Below are 20,891 nucleotides of genomic sequence, written 5' to 3' on the forward strand. Positions count from 1 at the left end.
ACGTGGAGGAAGCCCGGGGGAAGACCCAGGACACACTGGAGGGACTATGTCTCTCGGCTGGCCTGGGAATGCCTCAGCATTGCCCCGGAGGAGCTGGAGGAAGTGTCTGGAGAGAGGGAAGTCTGAGCATCTTTGCTTAGACTGCTGCCCCCGCGACCCGGTTCCGGATAAGTGGAGGAAAAATGGATGGATGGACAGTACAGCAGACTAAGCAATTGGACATAAGTCTTTAACTGGTTAAAAAAAAAAAACCACACACACACACTAACAAAACCAAGTTGCCAGCATAATCTGTCTTTATTCACTCTCCACGATCATCCAAATTTTAAACCCTTTAAGCCATTTTCATTGACTCAACATAGTTGCTGTGCACTTTTACAAAACAATCTGAAGGTTAAAACCTCTGCCACAGTGGAATGCATGACACAATAAAACTCAGTTGGAATCAACAAGTGACTCATTTTAACAGCTTAAGAAAATTATAGCTTTAGCACCATATTACTGAGAACATTTTTCCCACTGAGGTATTATCTGGTATTTTGCTTGGAACTTCTCTTGTGCCATTGTTACAAGTATGAAGTTTGGGGTAAACTCTAAAGATATTGTGTAGTTTTCTTAATGAAATTGAATTCAGTGCGAACGACAGCAGTTGACCTCTTGAAATGCATATTTTGCAATGTGGAATTTGTATTATTGCACCGCTGTGACCTTTAGAGAGTATGTTTATCAAAGAGGTATTCTCCCATATGACGGTCTGTCTCAGACGCAGTGATGCGCGACAGACTGCCAACATAATCGCCCAGCGTCTTGATGGTATCATGGCTGTCGGTTAGGAAGTGCCCCTCAAGAAAGTCACACAACTATAGAGGAAGTAAGGCAGAAGACAATGAGAAAAATTAACATGGGTAATTGTTAACAATGTTATCTTCAGCTGCAGCAGCTCAAGATGACGAAATAATACCAAAGAAAGGAGTTAGTTCTGTGAAATGGTCTAGTTTTGCAAAGTCAGACGTGGAACAGACAAACTAGAAGTGGCAGCATGACAAACTTTTTGCAGCTTGTTTTTAGGTAGCTCTTAAAGCTGCTTCAGTCACTGGTACAATAAATATAGAGAAATTATTAAAGTTGTGAATCATCCATAAGAGAAAAAAAGATCTAGAGCTAATTTTCTGATCATATCACCCAGCCCTGTTCCAAACAGCGTAGCTGTTTTCTTCATAGTCACTATCTCACAGTCAAACAACAGCCCTAAAAAGAGAAGTATTTATGATGCATTTATCTAACAGTGTCAGACTTACATGAGGATCGGTGTGGACGCTGGCTCTGCTGTGCACATTAAGAATAGATGTGTTTAGAGACTTCTGGTATTCTAGAGAAAAGGACACTGCATCCAGGCCACCTTTCCAATCATCTCTACTTGGTTTCTAGAAAAGAGAGTTGATAATTGGATCAACACATATTAACAATAATGGTTTGAAAATGTTTACCACAATTGCATGTTGATGACTTACAGCAATAGTCTGAAGTAAAATTCGACCTCCTCTCATATTTTGATATTCCAGCAGCTCCTCAGCCTGTTTCCTTTCCTTCGCTGACAGCTCCAGGAAAAAGCTGGAGAATTTTGGCAAGGCAACATCATCCCTGTCAAAATACATCCCCTAAAAGTAATGGCAGAAACAATATTTAGAGATTCCAGTGTGAAGAAATAGAAATCCTAGCAAAGAGGGCGCTATCTAGCAATAAACGATAACAAACTTTATGACCACAGACTGTATATAAAGAGGAACAGTATAAATCATACCAGAGCAAGGTAGGTGTAGGCTGCACTGAGCTTCAAGTTGATGAGTTTGTTGATGTCTCCTTCGCAATCAGAATGGAGGTTCTGTTTGACCACAGACTGCATTTCTGAAAGACAGAAAAACTATTGCCCTCTGTGGTATCAGGGTAAAACAATACCAATTAAGATAAAGCCACTAACCTTACTTTTAAACATACAAACTTCCGGTGTAGCACAAAACAGCACAGCACTTTCTCAGCTAACAAACTTGCCCTCTGAACTGTGTTTACTGAAGTTGTGCAACCTACGATTACCCTCTTCAGCACAACACCACGCTGTCATATCCCGTAGTGTGAATTAAGTTAAAGGGGTTTGTAAAGTTTCAAGTTAGAAAATTACGACCAAATGAAGCTCGGTTAAGGCCACCTGCTTAGAAAAATATACTTAAGTTAAGGGCGACCGCTAGCCAAGTTGCTGACTGTTTTGCTAGCCAAGTTAGTATTAACAGTAATTAACTAATTATTAGTTAATTCAATTTACATAACGCTATATATGCAAGTAACTAATATATGAGACGGACTATGGCTACAGTTCGTTGAGGCCATTACCTTTGTCTTATCAGTGTCTTGCTCTCTGAATGTGACTCTCCGCTTTTGCAGTACTGTGGCAGGCTTTATCTTCTTGTTCACAGACCACCAAACAACGACCCACCCCCAGGGCTGGGAACTTCTTCTTCTATGGACTCTTACTGGCAGCTGACATCCTTTGTCTTGCTGTCTACAATACTTCATATTACTACATGCTTTTATAATAGACCACATACTTCTCGTCATGCCTGCTTTATTCTGTAGTGAGTACAAGTGTCATCCACTGTTGCCAAAGTTCGTATTGTGGTTTTTGTAGGCGGTTGACAACCAGCTTTTAGGTGCGGTACCGCCACCTACTGGACGGAAGTATGTAGGTGTGAACAGTACTGCAGACAGGGAGAACAAAAGTAAAGGTAAATGTATTTTGCGTTACAGATAGCTTTTAAGTGAAAATTAATCACTTTTCATGAAAATCTAACAGATCCCCTAATTTATCATCATGTGTTGCTGCCTTTAGTGCCACTATTAAGCCCCTTCTTCGCTGATTGTAGGCTAAACTACACTTAACACCTGCTTAACTGTTCCTAGTTGGCTGGAATACGTGCATAATCTAGTTGGGTGTGTGACCGGGCCAATATACAGGCATAGGCAACTCAGACCGTAGCAACTCTTAGTAGTTCCCCAAGAATAACACCCCTCCTGTTTTCAGAGGTCAAATTCATGCAAACTTCCCAGTACTGAGCTGCTACCCCCAGATAGATCTGCAAACACGGAGACGCTGGAGTTACTCACACAGATAAAACTTTGAGTCAAAGTATAATTTAACAATGGAAATGTTTTAAGAAGCCTAACCCCAGAAGCTAAAATGCTACCTATAAGAAGAAGTTTCCCCCCTACCCAATAAATACAGTGCAGAACAGGAATAAAACGGCCAGAGTCAACAGGTTAAAAGGCACCATTAAATAAACACCACAAATCAATCAACCAAATATAAGAGGTCCTTGCCTCCCTGTGCATAAAACCATTCACACACTGTTGACACCATAAAATTGACTAAATCCTATTTGGAAACAATACAATAAATAGGGAACATAATACTAGGTAACCCTCTTAACATAAAAGCAAACAAGGCAAAACGTTGCATAAGCAAAACATCACATAGGCAAAACGTTGAATAAGCAAAACATCACATAGGCAAAACGTTACATAAGGAAATCATCACATAAGCAAAACACTACATAGGCAAAACACTACATAGGCAAAACACTACATAGGCAAAGCAGTAGTGGCCATCACCCCTTGGCTCAATTATCGCTCCTGGAGAGCATGCGGCAATCTCCTAAAAACAGCCTACAACCAAAACAACCTAATTACACACGTTGCACTGTTAACAGAGCCAATGGAGAGAGATTCACGTCAGACCGGTTACGGCAGCGACCAGCACAGAAATTGCTTATCGCAACAGCATCTCCCCAGGTGTTATTTATATCCATGATTATATCCACTGGCTAATCTTAACTAATGTTATCTTCATTGGAGAGCCATAGGCATATGTTCAACCCAACCTAAACAAAATGAGTAAACAAGTTAATGTTATATCACCTAATGGATTTAAGCTTTGGAAGATGGATGGATTTAACACACTGAATATAAGTGATTTAGTGATGAGCCACAATACTGTAAACAAATATTGAATATAATTTTAAATGAACATATACTCTAACCTATTTTTGAAACAGTGTTTACAAAAGGCTGCATAGTGATCAGTTAAAATGAAGATATGAGAGTGCACTGCAGATGGTAAACAGATCCTTGTTGGTAATAAACACATCAACAGACATGAACAGACATGGGGATATGACACATTACACTATATATCAAATACCAGTGTATGTGTGTGTGTGAGGCAGGGTTTACAGTACTGCAGTGGATGGGAAGTCACTGGATGTCTCGGACTGGGGGTCATGTTGTGGCAGGAGTGGATGGGGAAGAAGAGTAGGTTGGCATAGTTACAGCATGCATATGCTGCAGTCGATTGAGTATCTGGGAGGGTGGGCCAAACAGGAGGGGACTGAAAGAGTTCCAATTCAGTGCAAGAGATAAGACCTGATTTGATGTACAACAAATTAGTGTTATGCTCATAAAAATGTTTAGCACAATACTTGTACAAGAATTTATCTAGTGGCACAGAAGTACACAGTATGAACTCACCTACTGTCAGTAGGTCAGTACTACTGAGTCAGAGCAAGACTTTTGATAGACTGGAGAGCCAGTGGTACAATATTATACTGCATTAAGGTTTTTTGCCTTTCTCTATTCAAGAATGGCCAAAATCACCTGAAATATATAGTGACTAATATATAAATATATACTATGGTTACAGATGGAAGTTTATGATGAAATGTTTTTAACAGATCTAAGTGGAGACTTAATGAATTTTAAGGTTTGTATGGGTTAAGATTCAAAGTCTTTAGCACTATGTTAAATATGAGTTCCATTTGTTAACAATTTTAGAGTGCAGGTTTTCAGATGTCCCATCCAGACATGGGTTAGAACTCATGAATTACAGAAGTTAGCATGAATGTTGATTTCATATGTTTTAAAATGAGCACTGGCTATGTTCAATATCCAGCACAAGCTCATTATTGTTGTTCTGTTTATGGTTATGGTTAACATGCAATCTGAGGAAAACCACTTGCCATTGTTAACTTCCTGTTCATGTTTCCTCAGTGTTCAATGTTGGCCAATATTTTACTTGACATACAAACATATTTATTGAGGGCTTTATCAAATTATGACACAATAAACACTGTGGTGACTTATAATGTTAATGTTGGTGATGTTTTTTCTGTTCACAGTTTCTTATAGATCTAAACCAAAAGGAAGCTATAAAGATAACTGTCTAGTGAAACAGTGCAAAGAAACCAAATGAAATTTTTTTTCTGAGAAACCAGCCCAGCTGATAAGACTAGACAATGATTTTAACTAAGAAATCATCAAAATAATCATCCTAAAATGATTTAAAACAAAAGAAAACATAATTTAACTTGAGCAGAATTTGGGAGCTTTGCCTGGCTTCATTGGTCCAAACCGTATCATCTTTTATTTGCATATATAATATGTTAAAATAAATATGAAATTGGTGATGACAAATATACAGCAGACACTAATAACAGAGATGTAAAGCATGCAAATGTGCTAGACTGACATTTCCTTGACAAGTTACACACTTTGGCTGTTAATAAGGAAGTTACAGGCGGGGCAAAGGTCTCTGTGGTTATACAAGGCCAAAAGGAGAAGCAGCTTAGTTACTTGGCAATATGAGAATGGACAAGAGACTGCAAAGGGAGGACGTAGAAAAGAATTAAAAGTCAACACCACAGGAATAAAGTTAATTAGCCCAGGATTGCAGAAATTCTTTGCCAGCCTTTAGTGTTGTTGTTTTTGTCAACAAACCAGTGGCAGTTGTGAAAATAGAACCGTGAAGTTAATCTTGGCTCAACAAAGGAATGAAGTTCATAGCGTCTGTGTAGCTTAACATGTAACAAGGATGAAGGCTTTATCTTTCAGAATCACCTCAAACCACTTGCTGATGTGTGTCTTCCTGAGTCTACTTTTGGTAAGTGTTTCTTATCTCCCGCTTTGGTCGTGATCAGATAGTGTGCCTTTACAGAGAAGAAGGTGGATCTCAACATAAAGAAACAATGCAGTCAAAACCAAAGTGAAGGTTTAACGTATGTTATGAGTCATAACTTACTTTGGTTACAATGTCTAAAGTATGTATGCAAAAAGAGACTGCTACACAATATATGAATGATGGACTTTTTCATATGGTGAAATGTTAATGAATCTGTCTCTGTGGCAGTAATCTATTTTCACTTACTTCCTCAGAGAAGCAAAAACCACATATGAGGAAATAAACTGTATCTAAAACTTAAAGGGAGCTGTATCTCAAACGTTTTATATATACAAGTTGATACTGGATACGGTTTTTCATTATACCCTATATTTATTTGAAGATATGGAATCTTAAATGTTATGAGAAACTGTAGCACACTGACGATATTTTAAGTAACTACTATGTGTGAATATCTGTATTTAACGAATGTGACTGGACAGTTGTGTCTAAAGTAATCTTTTATTAGCCTAACGTAGGTGATACAATTTACAGGCCATAATTAGCATTCAACATTCTCCGATGTTTGTTTAAGGTTTCTTACACATAAGTGGCCTAATATTTACTTATCTTGATCTGTATGTATGTTTTTGTGCTTATATGGGAAATTGTTGACTAAATACAGTAGTTAAGTACAATAGGACACCTTTAAACAGCAGTGAATATTTTTTTGAATATTATGATACTGACACAAGATAAAAGCAGAAGGTACATTGCTCTGAGATACTGAGATATGACATTACAGTTCTCTCTACTGTGCAGAGTCCATAGTTGAATTAGTTCTGTGCAATATAAACTATAAATATAATAAACGTTGATTTTTTTTTAGATTAGATAATTACCTCTGTGTTTTAGGGCGTTCCTGACTCAGCTCAAGACACAGTGTCATGTAAGTATGAGCTGCTGTCCTTCATCTTTGGTGGTTGGTGGAATCTGTGTTTTCTGTCATAGTGCAGATTGGCACGTGAAGGCCAATCATGTATGATGATTACTGGGCTACAAGTCTTACAATCAGTTCTTTTTCTATAATGAAACCAACAACTCTTTTTCTTTTCAGCATGCTTAACAGCATCTCAGCATACATATATATGAAGTGTTCATCACTTAAATAAAATTGACTGTTGGAGATGAAATAATGGAATTAAACTTTGAGTTAAGAAGATCACACAAAACACATTATAGAGGTAAAAGCAGTCGCCTTCTTTGCTCTAATGAAACTGCAAACTCTTTCTTTTCAGCTCCTAAAAATGTTAAGGACTTAAAGGCTTTGACGCAAAATGAGACCAGTATAACTCTGCAGTGGTCAAAAGTAGAGAACATCAGCTACTATATCCTTGTGGTCAATGAAACAAAGATAAACGTCACATCAGCTCAAGTGACCTACACAGTCACAAACCTCGCAAGTGGGACTAAATACAACTTCACTGTCTTCACTGTGTTAGGAAATGTCAGAAGCAGTGGAGCAAATGTCAATGCATTCACAGGTAAGTTATATTTCCTCTTATATAACCATCTAACAAGGACCAGGACAAAGCTCTGTCTTCTCCACCTCTACCCATTTTGGGGGTGATCGCCACAGCAGATCACTACTATCCACATTTAGCACAGGTTTTACACCAGATGAGGACAGAACTCTGTGACATATCTAATGTAAGGTTTCTTAGTAACACATGGGTGTTGCTCACTTAATAAAATTGACTGTTGAAGATGAAATAATGGAATTAAACATTTTGAGTTAAGAAGACCACACAAAACACATTATAGAGGTGCCAGCAGTCGACTCCTTTGCTCTAATGAAACTGCCCACTCTTTCTTTTCAGCTCCTGAAAATGTTAAGTACTTAAAGGTTTTGACACAAAGTGAGACCAGTATAACTCTGCAGTGGTCAAAAGTAGAGAACATCAGCTACTATATCCTTGCATTCAGTGGAAAAGAGATAAACGTCACATCAGCGGGCCCTCAAGTGAACTATACAGTCACAAACCTCACAAGTGGGACTAAATACAACTTCACTGTCTACACTGTGTTAGGAGATGTCAGAAGCAGTGGAGAAAGCATCACTACATTCACAGGTAAGTTATATTTCCTCTTATATAACCATCTAACAAGGACCAGGACAAAGCTCTGTCTTCTCCACCTCTACCCATTTTGGGGGTGATCGCCACAGCAGATCACTACTATCCACATTTAGCACAGGTTTTACACCAGATGAGGACAGAACTCTGTGACATACCTAATGTAAGGTTTCTTAGTAACACATGGGTGTTGCTCACTTAATAAAATTGACTGTTGAAGATGAAATAATGGAATTAAACATTTTGAGTTAAGAAGACCACACAAAACACTTTATAGAGGTGCCAGCAGTCGACTCCTTTGCTCTAATGAAACTGCCCACTCTTCCTTTTCAGCTCCTGAAAATGTTAAGTACTTAAAGGTTTTGACACAAAGTGAGACCAGTGTAACTCTGCAGTGGTCAAAAGTAAGCAACATCAGCAACTATATCCTTGCATTCAGTGCAAAAGAGATAAACGTCACATCAGCGGGCCCTCAAGTGAACTATACAGTCACAAACCTCACAAGTGGGACTAAATACAACTTCACTGTCTTCACTGTGTTAGGAAATGTCAGAAGCAGTGGAGCAAATGTCAATGCATTCACAGGTAAATTATATTTCCTCTTATATAACCATCTAACAAGGACCAGGACAAAGCTCTGTCTTCACCACCTCTACCCATTTTGGGGGTGATCGCCACAGTAGATCACTACTATCCACATTTAGCACAGGTTTTACACCAGATGAGGACAGAACTCTGTGACATACCTAATGTAAGGTTTCTGAGTAACACATGGGTGTTGCTCACTTAATAAAATGAAACTGCAAACTTTTTTTTTCAGCTCCTGAAAATGTTAAGGACTTAAAGGCTTTGACGCAAAATGAGACCAGTATAACTCTGCAGTGGTCAGAAGTAGAGAACATCAGCTACTATATCCTTGCATTCAGTGCAAAAGAGATAAACGTCACATCAGCGGGCCCTCAAGTGAACTATACAGTCACAAACCTCACAAGTGGGACTAAATACAACTTCACTGTCTTCACTGTGTTAGGAAATGTCAGAAGCAGTGGAGCAAATGTCAATGCATTCACAGGTAAATTATATTTCCTCTTATATAACCATCTAACAAGGACCAGGACAAAGCTCTGTCTTCACCACCTCTACCCATTTTGGGGGTGATCGCCACAGTAGATCACTACTATCCACATTTAGCACAGGTTTTACACCAGATGAGGACAGAACTCTGTGACATACCTAATGTAAGGTTTCTGAGTAACACATGGGTGTTGCTCACTTAATAAAATGAAACTGCAAACTTTTTTTTTCAGCTCCTGAAAATGTTAAGGACTTAAAGGCTTTGACGCAAAATGAGACCAGTATAACTCTGCAGTGGTCAGAAGTAGAGAACATCAGCTACTATATCCTTGCATTCAGTGCAAAAGAGATAAACGTCACATCAGCGGGCCCTCAAGTGAACTATACAGTCACAAACCTCACAAGTGGGACTAAATACAACTTCACTGTCTTCACTGTGTTAGGAAATGTCAGAAGCAGTGGAGCAAATGTCAATGCATTCACAGGTAAATTATATTTCCTCTTATATAACCATCTAACAAGGACCAGGACAAAGCTCTGTCTTCACCACCTCTACCCATTTTGGGGGTGATCGCCACAGTAGATCACTACTATCCACATTTAGCACAGGTTTTACACCAGATGAGGACAGAACTCTGTGACATACCTAATGTAAGGTTTCTGAGTAACACATGGGTGTTGCTCACTTAATAAAATGAAACTGCAAACTTTTTTTTTCAGCTCCTGAAAATGTTAAGGACTTAAAGGCTTTGACGCAAAATGAGACCAGTATAACTCTGCAGTGGTCAGAAGTAGAGAACATCAGCTACTATATCCTTGCATTCAGTGCAAAAGAGATAAACGTCACATCAGCGGGCCCTCAAGTGAACTATACAGTCACAAACCTCACAAGTGGGACTAAATACAACTTCACTGTCTTCACTGTGTTAGGAAATGTCAGAAGCAGTGGAGCAAATGTCAATGCATTCACAGGTAAATTATATTTCCTCTTATATAACCATCTAACAAGGACCAGGACAAAGCTCTGTCTTCACCACCTCTACCCATTTTGGGGGTGATCGCCACAGTAGATCACTACTATCCACATTTAGCACAGGTTTTACACCAGATGAGGACAGAACTCTGTGACATACCTAATGTAAGGTTTCTGAGTAACACATGGGTGTTGCTCACTTAATAAAATGAAACTGCAAACTTTTTTTTTCAGCTCCTGAAAATGTTAAGGACTTAAAGGCTTTGACGCAAAATGAGACCAGTATAACTCTGCAGTGGTCAGAAGTAGAGAACATCAGCTACTATATCCTTGCATTCAGTGCAAAAGAGATAAACGTCACATCAGCGGGCCCTCAAGTGAACTATACAGTCACAAACCTCACAAGTGGGACTAAATACAACTTCACTGTCTTCACTGTGTTAGGAAATGTCAGAAGCAGTGGAGCAAATGTCAATGCATTCACAGGTAAATTATATTTCCTCTTATATAACCATCTAACAAGGACCAGGACAAAGCTCTGTCTTCACCACCTCTACCCATTTTGGGGGTGATCGCCACAGTAGATCACTACTATCCACATTTAGCACAGGTTTTACACCAGATGAGGACAGAACTCTGTGACATACCTAATGTAAGGTTTCTGAGTAACACATGGGTGTTGCTCACTTAATAAAATGAAACTGCAAACTTTTTTTTTCAGCTCCTGAAAATGTTAAGGACTTAAAGGCTTTGACGCAAAATGAGACCAGTATAACTCTGCAGTGGTCAGAAGTAGAGAACATCAGCTACTATATCCTTGCATTCAGTGCAAAAGAGATAAACGTCACATCAGCGGGCCCTCAAGTGAACTATACAGTCACAAACCTCACAAGTGGGACTAAATACAACTTCACTGTCTTCACTGTGTTAGGAAATGTCAGAAGCAGTGGAGCAAATGTCAATGCATTCACAGGTAAATTATATTTCCTCTTATATAACCATCTAACAAGGACCAGGACAAAGCTCTGTCTTCACCACCTCTACCCATTTTGGGGGTGATCGCCACAGTAGATCACTACTATCCACATTTAGCACAGGTTTTACACCAGATGAGGACAGAACTCTGTGACATACCTAATGTAAGGTTTCTGAGTAACACATGGGTGTTGCTCACTTAATAAAATGAAACTGCAAACTTTTTTTTTCAGCTCCTGAAAATGTTAAGGACTTAAAGGCTTTGACGCAAAATGAGACCAGTATAACTCTGCAGTGGTCAGAAGTAGAGAACATCAGCTACTATATCCTTGCATTCAGTGCAAAAGAGATAAACGTCACATCAGCGGGCCCTCAAGTGAACTATACAGTCACAAACCTCACAAGTGGGACTAAATACAACTTCACTGTCTTCACTGTGTTAGGAAATGTCAGAAGCAGTGGAGCAAATGTCAATGCATTCACAGGTAAATTATATTTCCTCTTATATAACCATCTAACAAGGACCAGGACAAAGCTCTGTCTTCACCACCTCTACCCATTTTGGGGGTGATCGCCACAGTAGATCACTACTATCCACATTTAGCACAGGTTTTACACCAGATGAGGACAGAACTCTGTGACATACCTAATGTAAGGTTTCTGAGTAACACATGGGTGTTGCTCACTTAATAAAATGAAACTGCAAACTTTTTTTTTCAGCTCCTGAAAATGTTAAGGACTTAAAGGCTTTGACGCAAAATGAGACCAGTATAACTCTGCAGTGGTCAGAAGTAGAGAACATCAGCTACTATATCCTTGCATTCAGTGCAAAAGAGATAAACGTCACATCAGCGGGCCCTCAAGTGAACTATACAGTCACAAACCTCACAAGTGGGACTAAATACAACTTCACTGTCTTCACTGTGTTAGGAAATGTCAGAAGCAGTGGAGCAAATGTCAATGCATTCACAGGTAAATTATATTTCCTCTTATATAACCATCTAACAAGGACCAGGACAAAGCTCTGTCTTCACCACCTCTACCCATTTTGGGGGTGATCGCCACAGTAGATCACTACTATCCACATTTAGCACAGGTTTTACACCAGATGAGGACAGAACTCTGTGACATACCTAATGTAAGGTTTCTGAGTAACACATGGGTGTTGCTCACTTAATAAAATGAAACTGCAAACTTTTTTTTTCAGCTCCTGAAAATGTTAAGGACTTAAAGGTTTTGACACAAAATGAGACCAGTATAACTCTGCAGTGGAACAAGGTTAACATGTCAACATACCTCCTACAATATGATTTCAATGGCAGTAACAGAGTGACGAATATCAGTACATCTTCTGAAAACACATCAGTACAACATGTGGTCTCTCCGCTGACGGCTGGGAAACAATATAATTTCATGGTCATTACTGTGTTTAAGGAAGTCAACAGCACTGGAGACAGCATTTTGGCAGAGACGGGTAAATGATCTCTGAATATTCAGTTTAGATGTTTTACTTGTGATAGCAAATAATCAGACAAATTGTGCATTTAATTGGCCCATCATAAAATGAAATTTTTGGTAGCCATGTACTTTACAGTAGGATATACAGTAGATGTCTGTTTACATTCTGGTCTTGTCATAAATAAGGTAAGAAACATGATTTAAGTCTAAGGAACATGTCAAACCTATTCATTTGATCAATATTTTTTGTGTGTAAGTTACACTACAAACCCTGCTTTGTGGTGAGTAAAAGCTTTCTTTCCTTTCATCAGTTCCAACAAAGGTGCCCTTGGTCAACGTGACAGAACGTTCTTTGACCAGCATAACTCTGGAGTGGGAGAATGTGGATAAAGGCTGGAGCTACGCGCTTCAAATTAATGACAGTGATAAAGTAGTTATCAAAGATGAATCTTCATATATTGTGTCACATTCAGTCACATCTCTCCAGCCTGGAACAGCATACAAATTCAGTGTGATCACAATGTTTCATAAACACAACAGTACTGCTTATGAAGGCCTCACAGTAACAGGTATATACAGGCCTCCTCTTTGTCAAGCTCTTAAAATCTGATCACATTTTGTTCCACGTGTACATTTACAAAGGGCCCACAAGTCCTGGTTCTGTAAAATTTGAGTTAGCATTTTATAAGTGAAATAAGTGCTAACTTGTCTGCACATATTTTCTCATTCCTTTCAGCCATTGACTGTACCAGTGTAACATGGCATGTTACTAACTCATCAATCCAAGGAATGGTTGAAGGCTTGTTCTCAAATGCAACTGCATCTAATGTATCGCAAACCCACGTCAGTCCCGGGGGAAGAAACGTGTCCTTTACTGGCCTTTACCCTGGTGCAACCTATGAGGTGTCTCTTGTCTATGAAAGATATGAACAGTGCCGCCACAGTCTAACTATCTGTAAGTACAAATCTGTCTTACCACTTGAGCATTATTTAATATTTATCTGCATTTCCCAGAGAAATGCAAAGTGCTACCATGATATTTATTAGTATACTCTATAGACAAACACCTTTTATTCACATGATAGTGCTATTTGAAATAGCTCTGTGTAGTACTCAGTATATGGACTGCAGCTAATGATTTAGTTTGTATTATCATTTGATTTATTGATTATTTTGTTGTAAAACATAGGGACCACACACACACACACACACACACACACACACACGTACCTACTCAGAGTCCAGTGGGTTGTCTTTTTTCTGACCACCGGTAAAGAATTGAAGTATATTCATTGTATCCAACATGTAAGAGAAAAACAGCAAACTCTTCCTGTAGTAAAGGAAGATTGACTAGCAATTAATCAATAATCATTGTGGTTTTAAAATTTATTTTCTATGGATTAACTGTTTAAATTACTGTAATCACTTTCAACACAATACATTATGTGTCTTAATTCTGTCATGATGGGCTATTTCCTTTTAAGTGGGAACAGAAAACAGATTTTTATGTCTACAGTTCAGAAATGCACATACCTGTGTTTTTTTAAAACAAGTTATATATACACTGTCTTGTTTGGTGGTGTTGTTTTTTATGATTGTGAAGGGACATTTCCACTTGTTTTACTCAGCCCCTCCAGATTTACAAGCTCGCTGTGACTACATGGCATCTGGCTATTCTGTCCTCATCGTCTGGAATAAACCAGATGGTGTGTGGACTGAGATAGAGGTGAATGTGACTGGGAAGACTTATACAGTATCTGAAAAAGGGGAACAGCAAATCAGCATATCTGGATTTCTACCTGCCAAAACGTATGAAGTGTCTATAGGTTCACTGTCTGGGACTGTAAGGAGTTATGAACCTTATGTTTTTTCCTGTTCTACTGATCCAAGGGGTGAGTTTGAAATGAACATATTACTCTGTGGAAATTCTATATCAGTGTGTTTCCTGATGTTAAATTGTAACAATATATTTTCATCATTATGTCCTGTTTGGCATTGCTTATGACTTGCTTTTTTGGTTTTGGTTCTTTGAATTGCTACGTTTCCCCCCCTACATTACAAAATTCACCCTCATGGGAAAGTAAAGATCATGTGTGTTAGGGAAACGCTCGACACAAGGGTGAGCGAGCGGAGAAAACAGCAGACCCAGGCGGCTGGCTTCGGTGCAAGCAAAGATTTATTTACAGTGTTTAAGTAGTGCATCAATATATACAAAGTGAAGTGGTGAATATAACCGGGTGTCGACCAGCAGTAGCAGGAGTTATGGTACGTGGAGTGATGATGGACCGGGCTGCAGGGGTAGGAATCACTCCTGGGCTGGTCGGGCAGGAGATCCGGTTGACTGAGGAGGTAATAGGAGAGATACAGTTAAATTGGAGACTGTGCATCGACCTGTGATGGTGGTGGCTGGTGGAGCTGAGGGTGCCAGGATCCAGAGGAGAGGTCCAAACGTAGAAGGAAGCAGTGAACACACAAACATACGTAGAATAACGGAATAAACAAGAAAGAGCGATAACCCTAGGGAGGTCTGACAACCTAGAAGGAACTAGCAGGGGAGTGATGGGTGAGCAAAGTATAAATGAGGAGTGAGACAAAGAGGTGCAGCTGATGAGTGTCAGAAAATCAGGGCAGGTGTGTCTAATCAAATAATCAGTGTGAGGGAGCTGACTAGGGGGAGAGAAGATAAGAAAGGAAGGTGCAGCCAGGCAAACCTGACAATGTGACGGTGATACACAAGAGACAAGGCACTCTTCTTCTATACTGAGTATGTGCTGTATGTTTCAAAGCATTTCATCCAGATTTTGCACCCATGCAGGAGTCATTGCCGGGTCAGTACTTGCTGTGCTGCTTTTTGGATTCCTGGTCTGTGTGGCTGTCTTCATTTGGCTTAAAAGGTCATCTTTATTCAGGTTGGTGATAGTTATATTATCCCCCTGAAATGTACTCTGTCAGATTCAACCAGTTAAACTCTTTGCTTCTTTCCCACAACAGAAAAAATCCATTAATTGGTGGATCAGAGCAATCCAGTAAAAAGCACAAGTAAGTAAATGTTTCATGGTCTCTTTTCATAAAGGTGACACCTTTTGTCAGTCCCCTGAACTGTAGTAAAAAGGGTTAATTGGTTCTTTTGTGATGAGAGACATCTGGGAGACAGTTAGTAGTTTACCACATGTAAAGAATATACTAGCTTTGTTCTTCATCTCAGTTGCCTTTACATATCATTAAGTATATAATGTGACATGCATTCTGTTTTTGTTGTGTTTTTCTTTTCAGTGCTATTTCTATTATAACGTTTTCAGACCACTTCTTCCAGTTAAATGCAGATGAAGGCAGAGGCTTCAGCCTAGAATATGAGGTGCATAGAAAAGTTACATTTCATTCTACCCTTTTTCTTGTTTTTGCATTGTAAAATTGTGTCTGGTTGGATAATTGTGGCACTGTTAAATATGTTTTCCACCGACCTTTGTCTGAATGACATGTCATGCTATCTGTCAACTTTGATACAGAGCCTTGCTTCTGTTGGCACGGACCAGACACGAAAAGCAGCTCTTCTACCTGAAAACAAGGAAAAGAATCGTTTTACCAATGTTCTGCCATGTAAGCCTGTTCTCAGCTCAAATGGTCCAGATCATATGGCTATTTTAAGCAGTGCCTACTTTATTGTTCATTGCAGTTAAACGATCTTGTATCGTTTCATTCTAGATGACTGGTGTCGAGTGAAGCTAGCTACATCAAATCCTAATGAGACATCTGACTACATTAATGCCAGTTACATGCCAGTAGGTATTACTTTATAAGTGACAAGCATTTAACAGAGCTCTTTTTGTAGTTCAAGTACACCGCTATAAAATAAGCTTACAAAAATCTTGACTGCAACTCAAAAAGGCTGTTTGGTAAGACAGGTTTGATAAACTTGATAAACTCTGTAGTGAAGTTGCTGTAGTTTCAAGTACAGTAAATGGCTGGTAAAACATCCGCTTGTGCACATTCATTTAAACTTCTTCAATTTATGCTAGACTTCATGAGCATAATGTGGTTCTTTATTTCATACTGAACAATGAAGGAGATATAAAAGCCAGTGAGGTGTACATATTAACTTTGACTACTGATTCTCAGGGCTTCAACAGCAACACAGAGTATATTGCCACTCAGGGTCCACTGCCCTCTACAGTCAATGATTTCTGGAGGATGATTTGGGAACAAAGAGTGAACTGCATCGTTATGGTGACCAACTGCACTGAAGGTGGACGGGTGAGTGTTCAGGAAAATCTGAGATTGTTTTATTACTAGATTTTAGAGGAAGTGCAAACCTAAACTGTGCTGTTGTGAATAATTTGCTAGTGTACATTCTGTCAACTGGTGGCAATTTATATGCCCTGTGATCACACAGTGTTTTTCAAAGTAGCTCTGAAAGTTTTTTTTTAGTCTCAACAAAGAACATACTACTCTAGGATTGTTGTTTGATACCACTCTGTGGTCTACTGCTAAAACCACATTAAAACAACATCATGACCTAGTTTTATTTCTCATTTTTTATGTTTCATTTTCCTAGATCAAGTGTGAACAGTACTGGCCTGTAGGAAGAAAGCCTTGTGTTCATGGAGAGCTGTTGGTCACCACCACATCGGAGCAAAAGGAGCGTAACTGGACACAAAGGGAATTCAGTGTGGAAAACGTACTGAACATTTTAAAATACTTATGGTCTATCTGAATTGTCCATACATATTCTCAGTCATCCAGGTCGTAGTATGCTGAAAAAAATCATCTGGACTTGGTTTTAGGTAGAAGATGTTTCACCTCTCATCCTAGAAGCTTCATCAGTTCTGTCCAACTGGTGTTGAGCAGGAGGTATTTATCCCCCTGGGTGGTGTTTCAGTCCTTCCACGGCCCCGCAACATATCAGTCGTTAGGGGACATTGTTGGCCGTCAGAGGACTGAAACACCACCCAGGGGGATAAATACCCCCTGCTTAACACCAGTTGGACAGAACTGATGAAGCCTCTTGGATGAGAGGTGAAACACCTTCTACCTAAAACCAAGTCCAGATGATTTTTTTTTGTTATTTTCAGAATCTATCTGAATTGTTTAAGCATTAACATATGGCCAAGTCAGAAAATTGTGTCTTAACTGAGACAGAGCACTGTCATTTATAAAAATGTTTTTATGTATTTTACTGTTGATATCACAAGAAAACCATGTTTGACTACACACATTTTCTTTGGCCAACCATTTTATTAGACATAGACTTACAGTGTTTGAATCTTCTTCAGAGAAACACTTCACAAGAGCGCACAGTGAAACATTTCCACTTCACTGCCTGGCCTGACCATGGAGTCCCAGGAGGTACAGAAGACTTGATCCAGTTCAGAGAACTGGTGAGACAACACATAGACAGAGAAGGTGCCAAGGCACCCACTGTGGTTCACTGCAGGTACAGTATACATTCTTCTGTTAAGCCTGGAGAATAATATACACTATATGGACAAAAGTATTGGGACACCTGACTATTACACCATCAGGGACTTTAATGGCTTTGCCTTCAATATGGAGTTGGTCCCCCCTTTGCAGCTATACTAGCTTCTACTCTTCTTGGAAGGCTTTCCATGAGATTTTGGGGTGTTTCTGTGGGAATTTGTACCTATTCATTCTGTAGAACATTTATGAGGTCAGGCACTGATGGATGAGACCTGGCTCGCAATCTCCATTCCAGTTCATCCCAAAGGTGTTCGATGGGGTTGAGGTCAGAGCTCTGTGTGGCCTAGTCAAGTTCTTCCATACCAAACTGATCAAATCTGACCATGTCTTTATGGACCTTGCTTTGCGCACTGGGGCACAGCCATGCTGGAATAGAAGAGGGCTTTCCCCAAACTGTTTCCACAAAGGTGGAAGCAATGTCTTGGTGTGCTGAAGCATTAAGATTGCCCTTCACTACAGTAGACGTAAGGAGCCTAGCCCAAACCCTGAAAAACAGCCCCATCCCATTTTCCCTCCTCTACCAAACTTCACAGTTGCCACAGTGCAGTCAGGCAGGTAGTGTTCTCCCAGCCTCTGCCAAACCCATGACAGGCCCATTTGACTGCCAAACAGAGAAGTGTGATTCGTCGCTCCACAGAACACGTTTCCACAGTCCATAGTTTTTGTTTACATTAATGCCGGAGGAAGTTCAGAACTCTTCAGCAGAGCATTGGTGGCTTTTACGGACCATGCGCCTTAGCATTTTATATACCCGTGGCAATGGGTCTGATTGAAACACCTCAATTCAATAATCAAGAGGTGTGTCCCACTGCTTTTGTCCATATAGTTTATGATGTGTTGAGCATTTTTATATGACAGCCACTTTAGAAAAAATGAGACAAAGGTCAAAGACAAGGGCACAGAAGTTGGGTTAACATGAATATCTAACAATTTGTGACATACATGCATATAAATTTTACATAACATGCCAGCCTTTTATAATGTTTACTGACATAGTTTTCACTGAGAAGGTTCTTAGGTGTAAGAAAAATGTTTCAAGAGCAGTAGTGGGTAACTTCTATCCAAAATAAAAAATCTACTTTATAACCATCAGGATACCTCACAATGGCCATTATACCTGAGGACTAAGAACTTGCCTTTTGCTGTGTTCTCTCTGTCAGTGCTGGAGTGGGGAGGACAGGTACTATCATTGCACTGGATGTGCTGCTTCAACAGTTTGTGAAAAAAAGAGCAGTGGGCATCTATGCTTTTGTGAAAAAGATGAGACTAAATCGCCCATACATGGTGCAGACGGAGGTAAAACTGATCCTGTTATGTTACTTCACTAAAAGCTATCTCTCCCAAAGTTTGGTACCCATTTATTTCTTTGAGAACAGGTCAGGTCTGGTTAAGTTTAACACACCTCATACCATGGAACATTTCCATGTAGTTGCACAGTTCTATCCTCTAAAAATATGAGTGAAAATGAATTCTCTGTTGTCCCATTTAAACTTTCACTACAAGTCTGCCTGAATATTTACCAAAAATAGACACTAAAATAGATTGTGTGATGGTTGTTGTTTCAAGATCTCAGTAATCTATAAAAATATATATTTGAATGATATGAAATGTTAATATGAAATCAGCAGTATATTGCACTGGGGCCATGGATTGAATTGTTTCAATGTAAGGGCTACACCTTAAGATACAATATGCTATGTAATACTTTTGTGTATGAACTATCACTCACAGTAATATAAGCCTGACTGCACCACTGTTCACTGTATACACACATTTACATTCTTTGTTGTGCTGAATTGTAATCAGTGCAAACACAAAACTTACTCCTACATTACTGTGAAAACTCTTGAGACTGGTAAACATCTACAGTATGCATGAATGCATTTAATCCTTTCTGTGGCAATTCCGCACATGTGAAAATGTCAACCAGAATACAGTGTGTATTGTATATACAGTGAGCGTTCTGCACAAAAGTTTTGTTTTTCCAAACGACCAGTAACTCTGGTTTATTTCTTTTCAGTCCCAGTATGTTTTCCTGCACCAGTGCATCATGGACTTTCTGCAGCCAGATGAGACTGAAGAGAACATATATGAGAATGCAGAGATGATATATGAGAATGCAGACATGATATATGCCAATGCAACTGCACTCCGGCAGCTTCATTAACAAGACAAAAGCCTTAACATGGTCAGCCCTGTCAACCTGGCCTTGTCTTATATGTCCTTAATGTCAAACTAATTCTAAAGTCTACATTGTATCCTTTGTTATAAACTGTAAATATGATAAAGAAGTAGGTTTTTTACATGCATAGCACACTTTAGACTTTAACTTTTTATTTGTTGTTCCTCTCATTTGGTAAATGTGTATTATTATTATCATTATTATGTAAGGGTACAACACTCCAGATGATGGCAGAATGTTTACAGATTAGATTTATTAAAGATGAAATGTAGGTAGAAAAGAATTTCATATTGTGCAAGAAAGAAACCATTTTAAACTAACAAATACACCTGAACGTGTTTTTTACTAAGCCTGTACTTTTCTGTGTTAGTGTCAAAAACTGCATTTCCACTGTCAGAGCCTAACTAGACATACATCCCGTGCTTCGTTTAATCGTCACCTGGCATAAATTCACGGGTTGATGTGGACCCTCTTGCTTTGTTTTCCCACTGTAATGTGTTAAGTATATAGTGACTTCATTGAAGACACCTTTGCAGCTTTATCCTCTGTCTCTAATCACCTCAACATCTGCAATAAAATTTATCAAAATTCTAACAATATGAACAGCAATCTTCATGAGCAAGCTCTGTGTGCACCCAC

The 20,891-nt window shown here is 39.2% G+C and overlaps 4 protein-coding genes across 6 annotated transcripts in view; 3 read left to right on the forward strand and 1 right to left on the reverse strand.

The window, feature by feature from the left end:
- LOC109963643 (receptor-type tyrosine-protein phosphatase eta-like) overlaps positions 1-9,312 on the forward strand; it is a 16,082-nt gene extending 6,770 nt beyond the window's left edge. The window contains exons 5-9 of one of the 3 annotated variants that reach the window (XM_020606332.1): positions 5,935-5,983; positions 6,896-6,929; positions 7,279-7,524; positions 7,861-8,112; positions 8,936-9,312. In XM_020606332.1, the coding sequence (XP_020461988.1) occupies positions 5,957-5,983; positions 6,896-6,929; positions 7,279-7,524; positions 7,861-8,112; positions 8,936-9,273 (897 nt within the window). In that variant the 5' untranslated portion in view covers positions 5,935-5,956 and the 3' untranslated portion in view covers positions 9,274-9,312. Of the gene's footprint in view, positions 1-5,661; positions 5,984-6,895; positions 6,930-7,278; positions 7,525-7,860; positions 8,113-8,448; positions 8,826-8,935 lie in introns of those variants that run through there. The other 2 variants (XM_020606330.1, XM_020606331.1) reach the window with 2 other exon arrangements.
- LOC109963644 (ferritin, heavy subunit) lies at positions 154-2,587 on the reverse strand. Its single transcript, XM_020606333.1, has 5 exons — positions 2,386-2,587; positions 1,802-1,905; positions 1,512-1,658; positions 1,299-1,424; positions 154-860 (listed from the first exon to the last, which is right to left on the reverse strand). The coding sequence occupies exons 2-5, from the start codon at positions 1,901-1,903 to the stop codon at positions 711-713; spliced, it is 525 nt and encodes a 174-aa protein (XP_020461989.1). The 5' UTR covers positions 1,904-1,905; positions 2,386-2,587; the 3' UTR covers positions 154-710.
- Positions 9,313-11,931: 2,619 nt separating the features above from the next.
- Positions 11,932-15,195, forward strand: LOC109963641 (tenascin-N-like). Its single transcript, XM_020606329.1, has 5 exons — positions 11,932-12,109; positions 12,345-12,611; positions 12,907-13,164; positions 13,332-13,550; positions 14,224-15,195. Exons 2-5 carry the CDS (start codon positions 12,422-12,424, stop codon positions 14,598-14,600), a joined length of 1,044 nt encoding a protein of 347 aa, XP_020461985.1. The 5' UTR covers positions 11,932-12,109; positions 12,345-12,421; the 3' UTR covers positions 14,601-15,195.
- Positions 15,196-15,296: 101 nt separating this feature from the next.
- On the forward strand, positions 15,297-20,846 carry LOC109963639 (receptor-type tyrosine-protein phosphatase H-like). The gene is made up of 10 exons (XM_020606327.1): positions 15,297-15,504; positions 15,587-15,634; positions 15,869-15,950; positions 16,102-16,192; positions 16,298-16,374; positions 16,712-16,846; positions 17,148-17,270; positions 17,866-18,026; positions 19,231-19,366; positions 20,091-20,846. The coding sequence occupies exons 1-10, from the start codon at positions 15,362-15,364 to the stop codon at positions 20,235-20,237; spliced, it is 1,143 nt and encodes a 380-aa protein (XP_020461983.1). The 5' UTR covers positions 15,297-15,361; the 3' UTR covers positions 20,238-20,846.
- The last annotated feature ends 45 nt before the right edge of the window (positions 20,847-20,891 follow it).

This window comes from Monopterus albus, unplaced genomic scaffold, assembly GCF_001952655.1.
Source record: "Monopterus albus unplaced genomic scaffold, M_albus_1.0 scaffold76.1, whole genome shotgun sequence".
Lineage (NCBI taxonomy): Eukaryota > Metazoa > Chordata > Actinopteri > Synbranchiformes > Synbranchidae > Monopterus > Monopterus albus.